General features: G+C 38.9%; 1 protein-coding gene across 1 annotated transcript in view; it reads right to left on the bottom strand.

Annotated features, from left to right (window-relative positions):
* Positions 1-3,037: 3,037 nt before the first annotated feature.
* ABCC12 (ATP binding cassette subfamily C member 12) overlaps positions 3,038-15,003 on the bottom strand; it is a 70,121-nt gene continuing 58,155 nt past the window's right edge. The window contains 7 exon segments of the mRNA XM_020984941.2: positions 3,038-3,124; positions 3,230-3,394; positions 4,504-4,617; positions 5,358-5,436; positions 10,239-10,398; positions 10,945-11,134; positions 11,261-11,345. Coding sequence (XP_020840600.2) covers positions 3,038-3,124; positions 3,230-3,394; positions 4,504-4,617; positions 5,358-5,436; positions 10,239-10,398; positions 10,945-11,134; positions 11,261-11,345 — 880 coding nt within the window.

Raw genomic sequence — 15,003 nt, 5'->3', positions numbered from 1 at the left:
TCATGTCACTGGCCACAAGGATTCGAGCTCATAGAAAAGAGCATTTCCTATTTTTATTAACAACTCTGAGCCAGTTTTAGATCTATTTGCTTCAATGATAAGAATAAAACTTTGGGAGTTCTTTTGATCTCCCAGAGGAGGCACAGAGGGCAGGAGAAATATTTTTAAAGGGCCCTAAGACTCAGAGAGGAGATAAATGATTCCCCTTTGTCAGAGATGCACTCTCTCTAAAATGAAGTGAATAGCATTTTTTCAGTGCCCTGAATGGCACCCTAGGCATCCTAAATACTGATGTCTGCTGCCATGGAAAGAGCTTTCTGCTCCCTACTCACCAAGACTAACTGTGGCATCCTTGAGTTTGTGTTTCTCACCTCCTCACATCGTTGTGAGTGATGGGCTTTCCTTCTTCCAATTAATTTCTCTATATTACAAGATTGAGCCTTCTTTACAAACCGTGTTGAGAAACTAGGTAAACATATAAGAAGGTATTCCTCCTTTGTTTAAATGGGACTCTGAAAGAATTCCTTACCCTTGTAATTCAAAATCCAAATCTCATAATTCCTTGAGGGGTTGGAGGGATCTTGGGCCTCATCAAACACAATCCTGCTCTAGATGGATCTTAACAGAATACAGAGTGTAGTGTTGACACTCTGGCACTATCTTAGTGTGGCCGTGTTCCATATACCAAGTGAATTTAGCTGACCAGACAAGGAACTGCACATACCTGTTACTACAATCACAAGTCCAGGCAGCTGAACTGGGAGGTAGGTAGCAACTACTGCCACTGTCCCTAATGAGGGTTTGCTTCTGAGGCAGTTTGCAAAATCAGACATAATCCAGGCCTCTGAGCTGTGCTTTATATATGATCATAGAGCTGAATGAATTATAGTATAGGAAAAGCAAAAGGAGGCAGGGTGTGTGTGTGTGTGTGTGTGTGTGTGTGTGTGTGTGTGTGTGTGTGTGTGGTCCAGTTCAAGTGAGTCTCTTTATCTGGGTGGTTTCCTTTGCATATCTGTGTTTTGGTTCCTCTGTGTTATTTGTGTCCCTGGGAGGTCTCTTATGTTAGGCAAGTCTATAAGCTGCTTGAGGTCTTAGGAATGGTATACAGCAAAGGGCTAAGCAGTGATGCTTATGTTACAAGAACAGTCACAGCTGAGTCCTTGACAGGAAAGTTTATCAGAGTTCACAGAACCCTTGCAGTCAGTAATAACAAGACCTTGACAGTACTCTTGCCTAAGAACCATAAATAACAAAGACAATCTATCGGGAAGGGATGCGAATTGAATTTCTCCTCTGGTCGGGGTAGTGGTTCACTGGGAGTGAGAAAGTAAAATGTTTTGCATAATAGGTCATTTTTTAAAAAGCAGTCATAGAAGAAACTGAGACCAAGAGAACGGACACAGGATCATTGGCTTCATGGAAGCACCTCCTGAAAATCATGGTCCAACTGCTCTTTTGGTACCAAGTTGGGAGAAAATAAAAATGGCCTCAAGATGACCTACATTTGGCTGAAGAGAATGGAATCCCCCCTGGACAATGTATAACCAGTATTTCTTGCTTATTGAATGATAGGAGTTGCTATCAAATTGACTGACTGTAATTGGCCCAAACTTGTAACCTCTATAGTATGAACTTACATTAGTGTTTTGATCTCAAAATCAAGAATAAAAACCAAGGGAGACAGCTGTTCCCTGTGCAGTGGACCATTTAAAGGTACATTATGTCCTTTCACCTTGAAGATTCAGAGTTTGGAGGAGAGGAATTTTCCTTGGCATGAGTTGCATTTGAATTGAGCCTCCCCAACTTTGTCATTTTCAGCTTTGATTGAACTCAGTGTAAATCTTTTGCTGATGGAAACACTCCCCTATGGTACAATAAGTACAATAAGATAAAAAGTTAGATGTGGCTAAGAAAAGAATCTTCAAGACATCAAATTTCCCTTCACATCACAGGAATTAACGTAATAAGCAACATTAAATCACCATAGCATAACCATATATGAGAAACTGCTGTAATTATCAATAGGCCACTCATAAAAAAGAAAAAAATAAGCTGCCACTGGCAAATATTGTGAAAGAACATTTTAGATTTGCTATTTCTTTTTAAATGTCGCAATGACTTAGAACTGGTCACTCTCTAGTCTACTTGGAGGGCATTTTTTAATGTATCTGTCACAGCTGCAAGGAACCTTGAAGTCATAAAGAAAATTCTTTATTAGGAAAATATCACTTAAGTTATTGAATGAAGGAAGAAACCACTATGGTTTCTATGAGAGGCAATGGTACAAAAGTTCGACTATCCTCAGGAAAATAATTGTGAAGCAACATTTCAAGGTAGTTTAATTTTCTAGTGTATTTTAATGACCAAATGAAGATATAAAAATATCAATTATATATAAACTCCAACATTTTGTTTTCCTGGTTATTCTGACATATAGATCAAATGGAGTATACAGTATGATTTTATTTTTTAACAAACACTGCAGTCAGTCTTTCATGTTATAGATCTGTGTAGTTATTACATGTTACATAGTCAAGATAAAAGTGAATTGGAACTTAAATAGAACACACACATCTTTTCCTCTGATGCTAACTTTAAGGAAACCTGTAAAACCCCTATATCCAGGCACCTCCTCATTCTGTTTCTTGTTAACATGTTCTCCAAGGAAAAAAAAATCAGTATTTCTGTTTTCAGGAAATAAGATTGAATTAGTGGGACATAGGGTTGGAACTTTAGCAGATGAGGAGCAGTGTATGATTCCATTAGCTCTCTCTGCTTCTGTCCATGGTCCATTACCAACTTCAAATCCAACCTGAGGTGAGGAGACCTTGGAGGGCCAGGCAGTTTCCATCCCAGCACTGTTGGTTGCCTGGGGGGCTGAGTGCTTTCTGCATGTCAAGCCCTGTTCCCACTAAAGTCACAGTGATAAGCATTTCTGGACACTGGGCTCTTGAATTGACTTCATTTCCTACTCATTTACACATTATCATCCTTCTCTAATATCACATGATGGGGACCTACAACATGCTCTTTACTATCAGACTTCTTTTTCTGCAGCTAATAATGTTGCAAATGCAAAATCTGGTTTCTCAGCAAGAACCTCCGACAAGTCAAACTCAACCACCTGAAAGCAGGAGAAGAAGGACCAACATATTAGAAAAATCTCCAACATGAAACCAACACCTAATAATGTTTCTGGGTAAATGAATCAAGACAGGACTTTCTTTACCTTCCCACTGTCCATGACTAGGACATGGTCATAGTTTAGGACTGTGTTTAAATGATGGGCAATGGTTAAAACAGTGCATTCCTTGAAAGCTTCTTTGATGGTGCTCTGAACCAGGGCATCTGTTTTAGAATCCATTGAAGCAGTGACTTCATCAAGGAGAACTATCTGTTGAAGAAAGGTACATAGTAAAATCATTCTATACCAACTTTGAATCCAGGAAAGAAAAGGCGAGTCTTTTTGTTTAGATGACTCTTGGGGGAAATTATGCAATATTTGTATGAATTCTTCAAGTTATGTAACTTCCTTTAAAATGTCTTATTCTAACTATACAAATGGTCAAGAAGAAACAATGTGTTGGTATTAGCCACAGTTCTATTATTTAATATGTCTCTATCAACAAATAGGTGGCATGGTGTAGTAGAAAGAACACAGGAGGGGCAGCTAGGTGGCGCAGTGGATAGAGCACCAGCCCTGAAGTCAGGAGGACCTAAGTTCAAATGTGGCCTCAAACCAAACACTTGACACTTACTAGCTGTGTGACCCTGGACAAGCCACTTAACCCCAATTGCCTTAAAAAAAAAAACACTGAACCTGGAGTCAGGAAATTTGGATTCAAATCCCAGTTCTGCTGTGGGCAAGTTACTTCATCATCTCTTTGAGATTCAGCTTCCTCTTCTGCAAAATGATGACAATGATAATAATACTTGTCCTGCCTTTTCCACAGGATTAGTTTGATGAGTGAAGAGATAATGGACATTATAGTGCTTTGTAAACCTTAACATTCTATAGAAATGTGAATTGTTGTCACAAAAATACTGAAGTAGGTTGGAAAAATAGGGTCTTTAAAAGCAATAGCAGTATCTTCAATAACCCAGGGTAGCCAGGTTCCTGAGAAAAGCAAGTCTAGATTTTGTATTCCTCACACCCTCAATTTCTCATTATCCCTTGAAGAGCACTGTTTGCTAGGCCTCCTTTTCAGGAAACAGAGCTATGAGATGAGAGGAGGATTTTAAACCTGAACTGCCTAGAAGAATAGAAAGGACATAGAAGCTGGGCTCCTGAGAGGAGGTTCAGGGGAAGATGGTGCCTCTGTCAATTCGTCCCATCCACTCATCCCCTAAAACCTTGTTTCAGAAGCCTGTGCTCAGTTTTAAAGTGGTCTAGTTGTTCTGTCTCTGCCAAAAGGCAACCATGCTACTATAACTCCTGTCTTTAGCAGCCCTGATAGAAATATCCAAAATATGACCAATCAATTTTCCATGCTGTTTCCTTACTTTTGAATTACAAAGAAGCACTCTTGCCATACAAAGCAGTTGCCATTCCCCTACTGAGAAGTTTTCTCCATTTACTGTGACTTCTGCCTGTAATTTCTCTGGAAGTTTCATTATCTATAAAACATGGTAAATGTCACATTTACAATGATGATCTATACAATTGTCATGGCTGGTACTTATTGATTGCCACCCCTGCTGCATTCATCAGTATGCTTTATTTTACTGAACACAGAGGAGAAGGATATGCCAAACAATTATTTAAATATTTCAAACATGCAAAAGACAAAAGACCAGGGAGTAACTAGACATTAATAATTCAAAATTGCTGTGTGATTCATATGCCTCCATTGTTAGCCCAACTAAAAGAGCTAATGACTCATCTGCAGTTCTGGAGAACTTATACACAATTGGAAATGACTGTCAGTGACTGTGTGTGTTCACAGCTAGGATGAGGTAGGGAAAGCTCCCTGGTAATTGAGGTTAGCAGAGAAAGGCTTTCATTATTCCACTTGAATAGCTCATTTAAGTCAAAATGGTTGCCCCAGAAATAATCCTGATTAGCAAAGGCAAGTAGCCAATGGAAATGCCCATCTTGGATCTGAGAGTAGCAGAAAACACCTCTGAGAAGCAGAGGTCCCTGGTGTGGCCACACACCTGCTGTCTCTAGTCTGGGCCATTAAGACTGGCTGCATTCCCATAGGCACACCAGTCTTTGCAGATTGTACTGAATTAGCTAACTGTAATAAAAGCAAAAAAAAAAAATCAGCACAATCCTGTACTGGGTATCTGTGGAGAAAGAGACAGGGAGAGGTGATGCAATTCTCAGAAAAAAATGTCATCGCCTAGAAACATACTCTATCTTTCATGAAAGTTCTCTCCAGAACCTGCCAGAGTTTCTCATCTGTGCGGCTCTCAAAAGGATCCAAATTAAATCTAATAAAATAAGAGAAAACTTATTGTGCTACAATGAAGGGATGACCATTTATTTTATTTTATAGGTGCATTTAAATGTGGTTCTCTACATTTTGGCAACAGAAAGGATATAAGTGAATGTATAATATTTGCAATATTAGACTGATTAGCCTAAAGCAATGCTAGACTGATGTATCACAACCAAGCAATAAAGCAGACCTCATAAAGGCTCTTTGGTGAATTCCAGAATTAAACAGTCGGAAGGGACCCTAGGCTTCATCTAGTTAAACTTCCTACTCAAATACTAGAATTCCTCTCTACTTCATTGTGGTACAGTAGAAAAAATGCTAACTCTGGAGTCATGCAATCTGGGTTCAAATCCTGACTCTGACACTTACTACTTGAGGGACCTTGAAAAAGTCATTTAATATCTCCGAGTCTCAGTTTACTTATCTGTAAAATAAAAAGTTTTAACTAGATTGGCCTCTGAGGTCCATTCTTTCTCTTGACATCTGATCCAAAACAAGTAATCATCTAGCCCGGGCTTAAATGCCTTTGATGCCAGGACACTCAGCGCCTTACAAGCCATTTCATTCCATTGCTGAACAGTTCTGATTTTTAGAGTTCTCCTTCATACTGAGCTGAAAGCTTGCCTCCTTATAAACTTCCACCCATTGATTCTAGTTCTGTTGTCCAGACACTTCTTAATCCCGTTGCATTTTCTGTATGGCAGCTCTTCATATAGTTAAAATATAATTAACATAACCTTCCTTCAGACTTTTCTTTTTCATGGCCTCAGTTCCTTCAGTCCTTCCTTATATGTCATGGTTTCCAGTCCCCTCACCATCCTGGTCATCTTCTTCTGAATGCGTCCCAGTTTATCAATATCTCTTTTACAATGTCGGTCTCAAAGATGAAGAAAGTTCTTCAGCAGTATTTTTACCAGAATAGAGTACATGGACTTAACACTTTCCTTGTACTGAACATGAGGGTTTCTTTAACATTTCTTTTTTGTTATCATCTTGCTCTTGATTCATACTGATCATACACACACACACACACACACATCAATCCAGGTCTTTTCCCAATGAACTGTAACCTAGCAGAGTTAGAGAACTCAACATGGAAGCAGGAAGGCCTCAGTTTGAATTCTCCCTCTGACCTGGGTGACCAGGTGACAAGTAATTGAAGCTCTCTGAGACTCAGTTTTCTCATCTGCAAAGTGAGGGTAATGATTCCTTTAACAACTACTTTATGAGGTTATTGAGTGGAAGAAATGAGATACTGATATAAAATGCTTTGCAAAACTTAAAGTGTGACATATAAAGCCGGTTACTTTGTCTAGTCACATCTGTCTTATCCTTGTTAGATGAACCCTTCATTCCAATCTGTCAAGGTCTTTTTATTTTTTTTATTTTTTTCAAGGTCTTTTTAGATCTCAGTTCTGTTATTCAGCATATTAGCTGTTCCTCACAACTTCATGGCATCCATAAACTTGATAAGCATGCTATCTGTGCTGTCATGTAAGTCATTGGCAAAAATATTGAGCAGAACATAGCTAAAGGCAATTCCCTGCAGCACTCTACTAGGACCTCTTTACAATTAGATATCAACTCATTAAAGACCACATTTGGGGGCCAGTTGTTCAGCCATTTATTAATTCTCCAAACTACTATCTCTTATTGATCACATCTTACCATCTTGTAGATAAAGATATCATGAGAAATTGATACATGTTTTGCTGAAATCTGGATATCCTGTCCAAGGCATTTCCCTAACCTACCAGTATAGTAATTTTGTCAGGAAAGAATGTGGAGGCATGATCTCTGTAATCATAGTGGTTCACTGTTGCCTAGTATTTCACATAAAAAGCACTTTACGTATGTGCCATTTATGTTATCATCAGTATGTGACTAATGATTCACTGAACTAATTCAGTCAGTCAGCAAGTATTTAATAAGCCCTTAGTAGGCATTGGCTTCTTCTTGCAAAACTCAGATTTAAATTGAGCCAAGTAGAGAAAAGCATCAGACCATATAGGTATGACCTAAACAACATCCCTTATGAATATGAAGTGGAGGTGATGAATCATTTTAAGGAATTAGGTCTGGTAGATAGTACCTAAAGAACTATGGAGAGAGGTTCACAATATTTTACAGGAGGCAGCAAAAAAAATATTCCAAAGAAAAAGAAGAACCAGAAATCAAAATGGCTGTCTGATGAGACAGCTGTCTGATGAGAAAGGAGAAAGGGAAAGATATACTCAACTGAATGCAGAATCCCAGAGAATAGCAAGGAGAGATAAGAAGGTTTTCTCAAATGAGCAATGCAAAGAAATAGAGGAAAATAATAGAATGGGAAAGATGAGATGTCTTAAATAATTAGAGATATCAAGGGAAAGTTTCATGTGAAAATGGGCATGATAAAAGACAAAAAGGTAAGGATTTAACAGAAGCAGAAGAGATTAAGAAGAGGTAGCAAATACAAAAGAACTATACAAGAAAGATCTTAACATCACCAGTAACCAAGATGGTGTGGTTACTGATCTAGAACCAAACATCCTGAAGAATAAAGTCAAGTGAGCCCTAGGAAGCATTGCTAACAATAAGGTTAATGGCAGTGATGGAATTCCAGCTGAGCTATATAAAACCCTGAAAGATGATGTTATTAAAATGCTATGTTCAATATGTCAGCAAATTTGGAAAACACAACAGTGGCCACTGGATGGGAAAATATCAGTTTATGTCTGAATCCTAAAGAAGGGCAATGTTAAGGAATGTTTAAATTACCAAATAATTGCGCTAATTTCATATTCCAACAAGGTTATGCTTAAGATTCTTTAAGCTACTGGAAGAACCATAGCTTTGCCTATACAAACCTTTACTGGCGAGGTGATGTTTCTACTTTTCAGTATGTGAACTGAGAATTACCAGAAGAGCAGAATGGTTTTCAAAAGAGGCAGTGGAACTAGAGACCAAATTGCCAAACTCACTGGATTATGGAGAAAGTAAGGAAGTTCCAGAAAAACATCTACTTCTGCTTTATCTTGTACACAAAAGCCATTGACTATGTGGATCACAACAAAATGTGGCAAGTCCTCAAAGAGATGGGAATAGCAGATCATCTTATTTGTCCCCTGAAGAACTTGTATGCAGGTCAAGAAGCAACAGTTGGGACCTAACCTGGAACATCTGATTAGTTTAAGATTGGAAAAGGTGTACGACAAGGCTGTATATTGTCATTTTAACTTATAGGCAGAGTACATCATATGCAATGCCAGGCTGGCTAGAATTAAGGTTTCTGGGAGAAATATCAATAAACTCAGATATGCAGAAATATCAATAAACTCACTCTGATGGCAGAAAGTGAAGAGAAATTAAGAAGCCTCTTGATGAGGGTGAAAGAGGAGAGTGTAAAAGCTGGCTTGAAGCTTAACATAAAAAAAACAAACAAACACAAGATCTTGGCAACTGATGCCATCACTTTCTGGCAAATGGAGGGAGAAGAAATGGAAGCAATGTCAGATTTCATATTCTTGGCCTCAAAGATCACTGCAGATGTCAGCTGCAGCCAAGATATTTGCTCCTTGGAGGGAAAACTATGGCAAATCTGGACAGCATACTGAAAAGTAGAAACATCACCTCGCCAGTAAAGGTTTGTATAGGCAAAGCTATGGTTCTTCCAGTAGCAATTTATGGCTGTGAGAGTAGGACTATAAGGAAAGCTGAGCACTGCAGAATGGATGCTTTTGAATTGTGGTGCTCAAGAAAATTGAGTCCCTTGGATAGCAAGGAGATCAAATCAATCAAGACTTCAAGAAATTAATTCAGGTTTTTCACTGGAATATCAAATATTCAAGCTGAGTTTAAATACTTTGGCCATATAATGAGAAGATGAGACTCACTGGAAAAAACCCTGGAGCTGGGAAAGATTCAAGGCTAAAGGAAAAGAGGACAGCAGAGGATGGGATGGATAGATAATATCATGGAAACAACAAACATGAAGTTGGACAGACTTTTAAAGATAGTGGAAGATAAAAGGGCCTGGCGTGCTATGGTCCATGAGGTCACGAAGTCAGACAAGACTGAACAACTGAACAAAACGGGACTAGGCATTGTGTTAAGCACTGAGGGTACAACAAAATCTCCCCCCTGCAAAAAAAAAAAAAAGAAAGAAAAACCCATGCACATAACCCCTATCTCAAGGGCCATTCCAATGGAGGTAGCATGTAAATATCCAGATATGTACAACATATATACAGAGCATAGGTGATCTGTAAAAGGAAGGCATTACTTCATTCAGTCAGGGAGTAATCCTGAGTCAGGTCCTCTCCACTGCCATGCAGCTCATTACTATTCCAACATACTAAGTGGTGCCTGAAGTCAGCTTAAAAAAAATTAATGACCTCTTAAGGAGGTCAACTTCTTTATCGCTTGGAGTGAATAATTTGTCAGTAGCGATTACTAGGTAATAATAGTATTCACCATGCTAGCAAAACAGCTTTGCCTCTTTTATCTTATTTTACCCCAGTGTTGGGTTGAGGAGGAGACAGTGGTGTGGGTATAATGATTGTTCCTCCTGCACCAGCTATTGGCAGTGTCTGACTGCCTCAATGCAATTCATAAGATTTTGTCCTTCTTAGGAAATCATGCCATACCTACCAGTGATTCACTAAAAGACAGTTACCAGCAGTTCTCCTGACTGCTAGTGAAATGGTACTTTCTTTCAGACTGTTTCTCCCTACACTGGGGGACCTGTTAAGTTCTTGGCCAGTCTGGCTTCACTATCTGAGAATATGAATGTGCAATGATAAAAACAGCTGCCTTACTGCACCTACAAACAGGACAGGATCCTGGGGGATCACAGAGAGCTTGGTTCTGAGATATTCTAAACCAATGGTGCAAACATCAACATCATCAATGAAAATTGTGCCAGCAGTTGGCTCTACTAGCCGAAACAAGGCCATTCCTAATGAAGATTTTCCTGGGGAAGGGAAAAAGTTACAAAACGGATAGTTGGATTTCCATCATATTTGAACATTTAAGGAAGGGAGTGGTTTTTAAAATGGTGCCTTAGTATAGCTGCAGGGGCAGACATCAGTTACCAGTCCAGGGGATGCAGTCAGAAGCCCGAAAGCAGTTAACTTATGTGCCATTAGTGCTGGGATAATTGAGCAGGCATTTCTTCCAAGCTCTATATGCTAAGACAGTCTGTAATACTAACTTATAGGAGAGGAGTAAATACATATAGAAATACATATGCTATAACCTCGGACAGTGGTGTGTGTGTTGGCATTTCGTGTGTGTATGTGTGCATATATAATATATATGTGTATGTTTGTATGTGTGCACATATGTGTGTATATATATGTTTTATATATGTATATATATATATATATGTTTTACATATACAGAGAGAGAGAGAGAGAGACAACAACACACACAGACCATTGTCCATAGTTATAACATTGACACAGCCAATCTCAAGCAGAATAGACAAGAAGTAAACAAAAACCATGATTAATCTCACCAGAACCAGTCCTTCCAATGATGCCAATGGTCTGTCCACTTTGGATATTCAGATTTAACCCACTGAGGACAAGAGGGGTATTTTTCCTGTGTTTCATTTGGTAATCTTTGAATGTAATTTCCCCTCATTTTGGCCATTCTTTGGGACAACTCACTGATCTGAAGGGGTCAATAGACTCAGGAATACAGGTCTAGGGTGCAAAATAACTAACCAACTAGTAAACATTGGACAAAGGTGCGGGTGATCGGAGTACAGGCATTCCTTCAAATGTTAAACGTTGTCTCACTGTTGAGCACTCATTAGAATGATTTCTTACCGAGATATATTCCCTTAGTAGTTCCACAGAGGTAAATTTGACTTGTGCCTCTGTACCTGTTCTTACATAGACTTAAAGGAGTCCACTTAATTATTGAAAGGGACAAATTATCACAATTAGCAGATTATTTCCTGATTTCAGTGACTTTGATCATTTTTTAGGGCAATAAATGTATTAGTACTATAGCTACACTTCTGAGAAGCCAAAATAATGAGAACTACATTTTCAGATCCTGAAACTCCCAGGAGTTAAGATATTCTTGTTGTGATGTTTTCCCTTTAAACACTTCCTTTGTATCTAGAAATAAATGGTAATTACATTTTTTTCACTGGCACTCCAGATGGCTGGAATCATCCCACTCCACCACCATTTGATCACACACAGCTTTCTTCATTCCAGTTCTCTGGAACTGTGATGAAGTGGAACTGTTCTGTGAGCCCATGCTGAGTACCAGCTCCTTGTTCCCACCTGGTGGTGTGCTGCTTCACTGAATCCCACCTGAACTAATTCTGTGTCCTCTCAGAGAATATTACAGCCACTAGAAAGGACCTTATAGATAATTTAAGCCAACCTTTCCCCTCCTCCATTTTACATATGAAACAGAGGCTTAGGAAGATGAAGTGATTTGCCCAAGATATCACAGTGAATTAGTGGCAGGGCCAGGATTATGGCTCAGGTTTACTGACTCCCAGTTCACTAAATCATAATCTCTCTCCCTTTCTCCTGTACTACTTCTTCTCTCCATATACTCCACCTCCTTCCAACTCAAAAGTCTGGTGAATGACTCTAAACTCCTCACCCTCAAGAATGTGAGTTTGACTCTACCAGTCCAAGACAGTATGGTACATTTCATTATAGGAAGAGAAATTAGTGAATTCTGATGTAAATTGGAGTTTAATATTACTATTTATATTTATGTCTTTTTTAAAAGTATCACTACAAGGCAATATCAGATAATCTAGCCCAATCATTTTACAGATGAGTAAACTAATAGATGTTAGAGAGAAAACAGAACTAATAATTTTTACTAGTATTTAATTCTGTTTTCATTGATCTTTGGACTGAGGAAGAAGCATCAACATGGCCAACAGGTTGAATTCAGTAAGATAAGACACTACTCAGCTGCCCTCATTGAAATTCAGGCCTCCAGGCCTGGTTTAAACTACATCCCAAGGTTTTAAAAGAAATGATAGATTGTGGAGCAAATGTTATTTCAATGATCTCTGAAAAATTGTAGCAAATAGGAAAGATATTGCAAGATTGGAAATGAGTAAATGTCCCAATTTTTTTTTGAAAGAGAAGAATATAAAGCCTTTAAGTAGTTGATATATCCAGCCCTGGCCTCTCTTCTGAGCAACAGTCCTACATCACTTATTGCCTTTTGGAATCTTGAACTAAATATTCCAAAGGAATTGCAAACTTAACATGTCCAAAACAGAACGCATTATCTGTGTCCCCTCCACCAATACTCTCCCTTCCAAACTTCCTTTCACTGTTGAAAGTACCACCATTCTGCTGGTTTCTAAGGCTTACAACTTGTGGTATTATCCTTGACTCCTCACTCTTACCCCACATAGTCAGTTCAGTGCCAAATGTTGTCTTTTCTTCCTTCATAGTAGCTGTTGTATATATTCCCTCCTTTCAACTGTCCCAGCCACAACCTTAGTTCTAGCTCTTATCACTTCTCACCTGGACCATTGCAACATCCTTCTAACTGGTCTTCCTACCTCAAGTCTCTTCCCACTCCAACCCATCTTCCACTTTGCTGCCAAGGTGATTTTTCTAAAGGGTAGGTGGTTCATTATTGTCCTTTGTTCTCAAAGAGGGCCAAAATGACATCACTATGTTAGAGTCAAGTTACAGTGCATCCAACTTGCTATCAGACCAATAGGAGCTCAGAATGCTCTACCACAGGTGGGGCACAAATAGTACATGTGAACATTTGGGGTGGATTCTCTAAATTTGTGCATCCTGTGTTTCTTTTGAGCTACTTTATAGCATGTAGGTCTGTAACTCCCTTGCTCAATGAGTTCCAGTGGCTCCCTGTTGCCTCCAGGATCAAGTCTAATCTCCTTTATTTGGTATTCAAAGCTCTTGATAACCTGGTCCTTTCTGACTTTTCCAGTCTTTTTACATTTTGTTCTTTCTTTTGTTTCACAATCCAACAGCATTGGCATATTAGCAGTTCTTCAAACGTGGCATTGGGTGTCTCCCACACCTGGAATGTTCTGTCACCTTACCTCTGCCTGTTTCCCTGGCTTTCAAGACTCAGCTCAAATGTCATAATCAATCCACTCAGCTGTTAATGCCTTTGCCTCCCAGATTGCTTTCATCTACTCTGTCATATATCTTTATTTTACCTTGTTATTTATGCATGGTTTCCCATTTTAGAATATGAGTTTCTTGATGGTAGAGACTGTTTTTGCCTTTCTTTGTATCTCCAATGCTTAGCACAGTATTCAGTAGTTTAATGAATGCTTGTTGACTGACTGACAGGTTGCAGAGAAGGTTACAACCTACACTGGTAAAGGAAATGACTCACAGAGAATTCCCTACACCAATTAAGGTGCAAGTACAGTTCCTGTCCATAAACTTAATACCTAAATTACTTTGTGCAAGTGATTTTCCCTTTTTAAGCCTTAGTTTTCTCCTCTCTAAAGTAAGGGGATTAGAATAGGCTATCTCTAATGTCTTTTCCAACTATAAATCTATGGTTTTATGATAATTTCCTATTAAAAAATCCAAAGGAGACTTAGTAGAGTAGGACAAAGTTACCTAACACATCAGGCAGAGACAGGCTTAAGACTTCTCAAAGCAACTATAACTGTCAAGTCCAACATTATGGAATAAGTAGGAGAATGTCTCCCAGAGTGAATGAAGCCTCAGACACAGTTCCAAAGTCAGTGCGGAGCAGCCTGCTGTATGTGCTAAACATGGTAAGCATGTTGCACACACCAAAGCTCTATCCTGACCCACAGTATCCTCTGTAAAGGCAATTCACCACAAAGTGGGTTGACTGACTGAATGAACAACAATAAAAGTATTAAGTGCTTACTAGGTACAAAGCACTGTGATAATTGCTGGGAATACAAATTTTTAAAAATAAGACAGTCCGTAGTCTCAAGGAGCTCCCATTTTTATGGAGGAGACAACACAAATGAAAAGTTTCAGGCACAAGTGAGATGGAAAGGTCCTGTTTTCCTTGAAGTGCAGCAGCAATGCAGATGGCAATGCCTCTTCTTTAATGTCATTTCCACTGACAAAATCATATCAGTTTCTGATGCTGAACTAGGCTGAACAATGGGACACTGTGACATGACCCTTTCAATCCATCCATACTTGGTCTATGAATGCACAGTTAGGGCCTGAGATAATTTAGTCTGTTTCTATCTAAGCTTGAAAGTATTGTAATTCTTAGACATTACTTTTTTTTTCACTTCCTAACTGCTGTTGACCCTTCCCAATTCTTTACACTGGCTTTTATCTTAGACCTCTGGTCTAAGAGTCTCAAGAAGCTTTTACCCAAACCAAGGTCTTTTCTCCATCCTCATTCTGCCCAGCTTCTCAATAGTATCTGATGCTGTTGACCATCCCCTCCTGTAAATTCTCCACATTTTTTACTTCTGTACTAATAACATTGGAGGACAGTATATTAGCCTCATTCTTCTTCAATTGTTCCTTCTGTGTTTCTTTCACTGTTTTCTTCCTTCTCTCTTCCAGCTATGAGTTTCTCCCACTAACGA

This window comes from Phascolarctos cinereus, unplaced genomic scaffold (genome assembly GCF_003287225.1).
Source record: "Phascolarctos cinereus isolate Bilbo 61053 unplaced genomic scaffold, phaCin_HiC Scaffold_2;HRSCAF=192, whole genome shotgun sequence".
NCBI lineage: Eukaryota > Metazoa > Chordata > Mammalia > Diprotodontia > Phascolarctidae > Phascolarctos > Phascolarctos cinereus.
This window is presented reverse-complemented; position numbering and strand designations above follow the sequence as displayed.